At 32.2% G+C, this 6,574-nt stretch overlaps 1 protein-coding gene across 1 annotated transcript; it reads left to right on the top strand.

Annotated features, from left to right (window-relative positions):
• The first annotated feature begins 1,782 nt into the window (after positions 1-1,782).
• On the top strand, positions 1,783-6,468 carry LOC136414576 (zinc finger protein 431-like). Its single transcript, XM_066398722.1, has 11 exons — positions 1,783-2,077; positions 2,417-2,472; positions 3,120-3,378; positions 3,520-3,794; positions 3,851-4,072; positions 4,133-4,237; positions 4,304-4,517; positions 5,269-5,482; positions 5,537-5,707; positions 5,761-5,879; positions 5,933-6,468. Exons 3-11 carry the CDS (start codon positions 3,141-3,143, stop codon positions 6,217-6,219), a joined length of 1,845 nt encoding a protein of 614 aa, XP_066254819.1. The 5' UTR covers positions 1,783-2,077; positions 2,417-2,472; positions 3,120-3,140; the 3' UTR covers positions 6,220-6,468.
• The last annotated feature ends 106 nt before the right edge of the window (positions 6,469-6,574 follow it).

Here is a 6,574-nt window from a genome sequence, read left to right as displayed (position 1 = left end):
ATTACAACTATAGGTAACACTGCTATTATTGATGTTGATGCTCGAGCAATTTTTAAAACAAAATAAATGCCTCAATTGATTTGATATAGTTTTAACTATTGATTTACAATGATCGATCTTTATAATTTTTCGGATGTTTTTTATAGTAACAATTCTAGTAGGGTCTGCACAGCACTATCAATTTTTATAAGAGAAAAAATATTATTTAAAAAATTTGGAGTTTAATTCGGGATGGATTTAAATTGAACACGCATACTGAACAACGACGTGATGATGGTCTCTCATAAATCAGCAAGACCGTAAAAATTAAAGGTTCTTGAAAATTTACATTGGAATGTTGGATTCAAGGTCCAGAGTTCCATGGACCCAGTTCAGTTTAGCGAATATTTAATTAGCCGATGCCATAAATTACTCTTTTAATTTGGGGTTTGGATAAGTGATCAAGTGTACGCTAGTGTGACCTTCTGTAACCAGTTAATTAGTATGAGTTTTATCGGATTAAAGAACCAATAACTAATAAATTATTGAACAAAAAAATCATCGAACTTTGTTCTCTCCTGAATTACAAATTACGATATTGGGCAATTTAACATTTTTATGATTAAAAAAAACAGTTCCTGCACTTTTTGAGATATTAACTTAAAATTTGGAAAATACGCAGTTCATGAGAGTCTGCATAGATAGACTTCTCAATTGTTTCGCTAAATATGCAGAGTGATTTATTAACAATGGGACAACCGAAGTCTGGAGATATTACATTTCAAATGATGACGATTGGAGAAAATATGCCTTATCCGAAAGTTAATCGTTTCAGATATATATACGGTGTTTAAAGTTAAGATTTTAATTAATTTTTTTGCCATTATTCTGAAAATATCCAGGTCAGACACTTGAAAATTTGTAATGTTATATTTTTTTAGATGACGAATTATTTGTTCTAGACAATAAAAATACACTTTGTTTCGCTTTTAATTTCTGGTATTGTTAAATTTAAACATGACGTTCGTTAAATTGGTTTTCCTTGAAAACGAATCGAGGTATCGAATTCAAACAAGAATGTACGTATAATTCATGGAAAAATTATTGCTTTTTCAAATTTTGAATCAAATATTATGTTAAACATACAGGGTAAAAAGTTATTAACTGTAAATTCTGTAAAATTGACGGTAAAAGGCGCCCTCTATTAGCAAAGCGAATATGGCAAAACCTATTTTATTCATCACCTAAAAAAACATAACTTTACAAATTTTCAAGAGTCTAACCTAGACAGTTTAAGAATAATGGCAAAAAAATGAATTAAAATTTTTAACTTTCAACACCCTGTATATATCCAAAACTATCAACATTCATATAAGGCATATTTTCTACAATCTTCAACATTTAATGTGTAGCATCTTCAACTTTCTATTGCATCAATTGTGTTAATGAATCACCCTGTATACTGTGTGATACTTTTTATGGGGTTAGGTCCCGTTTTTATAAAACTTACAATCCATACATATCATACATAAATCTATACATACTATTTACTTGATAGGATAGGTTCCATGTGGTTCTATGACTAGCGTGGCTCCATAACAACAACGTAGTTCATAGCAACGTATACAAGGTTTGCAGCTGTGAAAGACTTCGTCACTGATTCGAATCGAATGTTCCTTATGTGATATCCTAATTTCTTAGATATTTCAGAAAATTTCGGTATTTCGGCAACAGCGCGTATAAAAATTAGCGCGCATGCCAATTTTTGTGTCTAATTCTGAAGCACCATTGTTTTTATATTGTTTATCCTATATGTTTTGTCCTGGGTTTCGATGGCTTCTTGTCGGGGTAGCAACATTCAGCCAAGTGATTGTTTTTTATTAATTATAGCGGACTAGGCTTATGTTTTATCAAATATGGCAGACTAGAATCAGCCAAGTCTTAGTCCTTACAGCAACTGGAACAAGAAACGAACCGATTAAAGGAAAAAAACACCAAAAGGACTAGTGGTCATTGGTCATTAACTGACGGAAAATGGAGACAGGCCAGAACAGTATTGATCGATCCATGGTTTATCTGTTTTAGGCATTCATTTAAGGTATTTATATCCAATTAAAATGTCTGATAAGTAGTCAATCGATATGTAATTAGCTGGGCGAAACAAAATTGCTAATTAGTGAAGAAGACCAAGTAGACTCCATAGCTACTCAGTACGTAAGACGTGAAACATGATAAGAAATGCGTATTTGTAGTTATTTCACATTAATCATCAACCTGAAAGTAGTATTTTGATAGTGCATTAGACTCGCTAAGTATTGAATCTGTCTTGCCAGCAACCAATAACCGCACCATATATCTTGTCAATGTGAAAGAGAGGCCAAACAACAGGCCCATGGATTAAAAACAAGATTTTTCACCATTCTTTATTAAATTTCAGGGATATCGAAACATAGAGACCAAAAAAGAGCCTGTCCTGTACTTTGAGAGGCATTGGTAAGCTCATTTTAGGTACTAATAATAATTCCGCTCCAACACAAATGCCAATTAATTTGCAAACTGTTAGAATGAAGACATTAATATGCACAACATAAAATGACTGGTGCCCCTTCTTATCAAGACAAAAAAAATGTTTAGAAGGAGCAAATTTTAGGCTATATATGGAAGGGGGGAATGTCATGTTAAAAACTGGAGACTTCTGGTTAAAACACTAAACTTGAAAGCTAAATTACAGTTTATAATGTCACCGTTAAGTTGACAACATAATCTGATTAAATCAATACAAATGTAGTCCCAAAAAAGGCAAAACGTCCTTTTTTCACTTCCACAATATCGTGCAATATTCAGTAGTAAAAGTAGAAGAGAACTGTATACCTAAGTCCTACATGAAAATCTAAAAATCACCCTTTACCTATATTTCAAAATTCACTAGTATCAGAGGTCAGACACTATGGGATGGGATGTGGATTCATTTGTTATTGCTTTTACCTTCCATTTCCACATAGGTTTTAAGCCAAGTTTAAGTTGCAATGTGTTTAATTTTTCATTTGTGGTGACTGGTACTTTATCTGATTATGATGAATTATAAAATGGGTAGAAAAAAATATGGAATATTTATTGTAGATAATGTGTTTTCATTTTAGACGTGGATTTAGTTATAAACTATGAGAGAAAACCAAGGAGAAATTGATGAATCTGTTGCAAAAGAGCCAACTTCACAAAGATCTTCTCCTTCACCATTTGAACGAGAACTAGTTAAAAACGAGCTCTGCTCTGCTCAGGGTTCACCAACCTCACTTTTATCTGTTCATAGCACCATACTGCAGAGAGACTCTCCGCAACAGTTTCTTTTAAGAAATCAGTTTATGCAGAGAATAATTGATAAACAATTAGTGCAAAATTGTAAGTTTTTTATGGTTTTTAAATGCACTTAACACAGCTATACTTTATATTGATACAGAAATGTTCAACCACATATTGACATTTAACTCATAGAAAACTCTAAACCAGTTTATTTTATATGCTATCCTTTATAATTTTCAGTGTCAGAATTTTACGATGATATAGCCAATATTAAAACTGAGCCTCCCGACAGTGATTTTCTTGCACTAACTAGCACCAAGCAAGATAACACTAAAATTAATGAGATTGAATGGCAAAAACGACAAATAGTCGAAAACGAAACTACAGTGTATCGATGCCAACAATGCAGTGAAATATTCCAAAAATTTTCTGATTATAAATTTCATCGTACCCAACATTCAATTGAAAAAAGAACCTGCAAAATTTGCCACCATCTGTGCCAAGGAGTCACTAAAGTATAGTTAATTTCTAAAGTAGTTTCTTTAGTGTCTTTAAACTGAAATTATTTTAGCTGAAAGAACATGTGAATATGCACACTGGTCAGAAACCGTTCAAATGCGACAAATGTTCGAAAGGATTTATGTCTGCTCATACTTTAAAAAGTCACATGGAGTGCCATAGTTCTGAGTTCAAATTTGAATGTTACAAATGTGGAAAGACCTTTAAAACTAAACGGTGTTTGAGAGGACATATGGATACTCATGCAGAGAAAGTGAAGGACATCACTTGTAAGGTGAAAGAACTTTTCTGAAACAAGTTTCTTGGAATGTGCTTACATGTTTTTATATAATAGGTATGTGGAGAACAATTTCTCATTGTTTCAAAATACCGGCAACATCATCTAAAACACTCGGGTGAGCCTCCATTGCCAGAACCTAAATGTCATTTATGCAACAAGGTACTGGTGTAAATAAGATAGTAATAAAGTTTGATGGGGAATTTAAATTTATGTCTTCATTTATAGGTATTTAAATATGACACTCATTTGAGAGCCCACATCAAAATCCACTCAGAATTGAAATTTCCTTGTCAATATTGCAACAAAATTTTTCCTAATATGACAAAACTAAGGAAACATGTAAACAGGAGCCACGTGGTTAATGAGTGTGAGTTTTGCAAGAAGGTGTTTTATGACAAAGCTGAATTCACAAAGCATAAGAGGGCGGAACATCTTGAAGGTAAGGAGAATAGTAAACATTAAAATTTTCTTCAATTTGTAAATTTATATTATATATTTTTTTTCTTTTAATTTTCATTTATTTTCAGAGTAAAAGTCGTCTAGGTACCTAATGGTTTAAACGAGAGAAGCGAAAGGTATTTGTGTATTTTTTTGGTGGTGGAACGTAATTATTAACTTATTAACATAAACTTTAAGGTACTTCAAATTTAATGCTACTAACATACTTAAAGTAATAATGAAAATTGTTTAAATAAAAATGTATTATCGAGATTCAATTTCGTTTAGCCTCATTGGACTTCTTCAATTTAAATTCCACCTGAAAATATATATTTTGCTTTTTTAGCCATTTCTTAAGGCCACTAAATCAATATACTGGTAATTTTACGTAGAAGATAATTGTCATGGAAACTATGAAGCTGATCATTACTCTATCTTTATTTCTATGGACATTATCCTCTTGATGGAATTGCCAGAACTTTGTTGTCTTAGTGCCCAACAAATGCTGGTTTAAATTGATTCCCCAAAATTCCAAATGTTTATTATTTTTTTTGACTTCTCTAGTTACCCAGATTCTTGTACGCAAAAGAAAATATAAAAAATAGTCTGTATAAACGCTATGGCGTTTTACGAAGTGTTGCCAATTTGATTGCAACTAGTTTGCAGTAGATACCAATAAGTTAAGGTTTCAGTTAATTAATAACGTTGAAACAAATTTAGCTGTGTACTACATATAACCTTCTAAATTTTAGAAAAACCTACTAAATGTGAGTTTTGCAAAAAAGAATTCGAGAAACCGAGGAACCTTCAGGAACACATCCGTGTCCAACACACTAACGACGGCCTGGACAACAAATGCAACATATGCGAGAAAACTTTTATCAATCGCTTCCTGTTACACAATCACATTAAAACACACGATAAATGTTTCAAATGCACTAATTGTGATATGACCTTCGCCTCGAGGTAACAAAATTTTATATTGTTTAATATTTCTTCCTGCATTACTTGTTGTTTAAGATACAATTTGCAACTTCACTCTGTAACCCATACAAACGAGAGAAATTATAAATGTTCGATCTGTTCAAAAAGCTACACTTCGAAAGTAAGCTTAAAGAACCATACAAGTGTCCATTGTGACGAGAGACCGTATGTATGTAATCAATGTGGGAAAACATTTAAAAACAATAGGTAAGAAGTAAAATGTTATATAATACTTCTTGGAATTTGTTATTGCTTTTTAGGAGATTGTATGTTCATAAGTTTTCCCATCAAACTGAGCTGAAATTTGAGTGCTTCACGTGCGGGAAAAAATTTAAAACTAAACAATATTTGAAAGCACATCTTTATAAGCATGATAGAGGCAAGTGTTATCTTTACTTACATAAAAAGTTTAATTTAGATATTTATTTTCAGTTCAACCATTTAGCTGTCCAAAATGCCCTAAACGATTCAAGCACAAAAAGACTCTGGATAGACACATTAAGAAAACACATGCGAAGAAAGTTAACAGCAAATCATTGGACGTAAAAGGGATGTTACAGTCTGATGATAGTTCAGAAACTAATACGGATCCTATGGAGGAAATTCAGGATGATCGTGCAGGTGTATTTTCTAGTCCCACTAATATAGAATCTGAAGAATCCGATGAGCTTCCTGCTTCGTATTTTGTGAGAGTTAAAATTGATTCTTCAGATGACTAATTGTTTTTTTTTTCATTCATTTTAGCGGTCATATGCAAGCTCCTCGAGTCCTCAATGTAATTTCTAATTTATTGCATTTTAAATTCTCGATTCATTCCCTGTTTCCCAATTTATCGTTTCAAGTTCTTTACAGTTTGAATGTAATTCAAATGATTTTTATTGTTTAGTAGTGTAGGTTGATCTTATTGTTGTTACTGATCCAGTACCTGTGTGAATTGTGAATAAACTGCGATAACAAAAAAGTTTGTTCTGGAATTTTATATGGTATCATGGATTCCTTCAAAAAAAAACGAAAAGTGCCTTTAGAGTCTTATGCAATTCTTTCCCCGTTTAAGGAACTTTTCTAGCTGGGTCA

Source organism: Euwallacea similis, chromosome 1 (genome assembly GCF_039881205.1).
Source record: "Euwallacea similis isolate ESF13 chromosome 1, ESF131.1, whole genome shotgun sequence".
NCBI classification, from domain to species: Eukaryota; Metazoa; Arthropoda; class Insecta; order Coleoptera; family Curculionidae; genus Euwallacea; species Euwallacea similis.
This window is presented reverse-complemented; position numbering and strand designations above follow the sequence as displayed.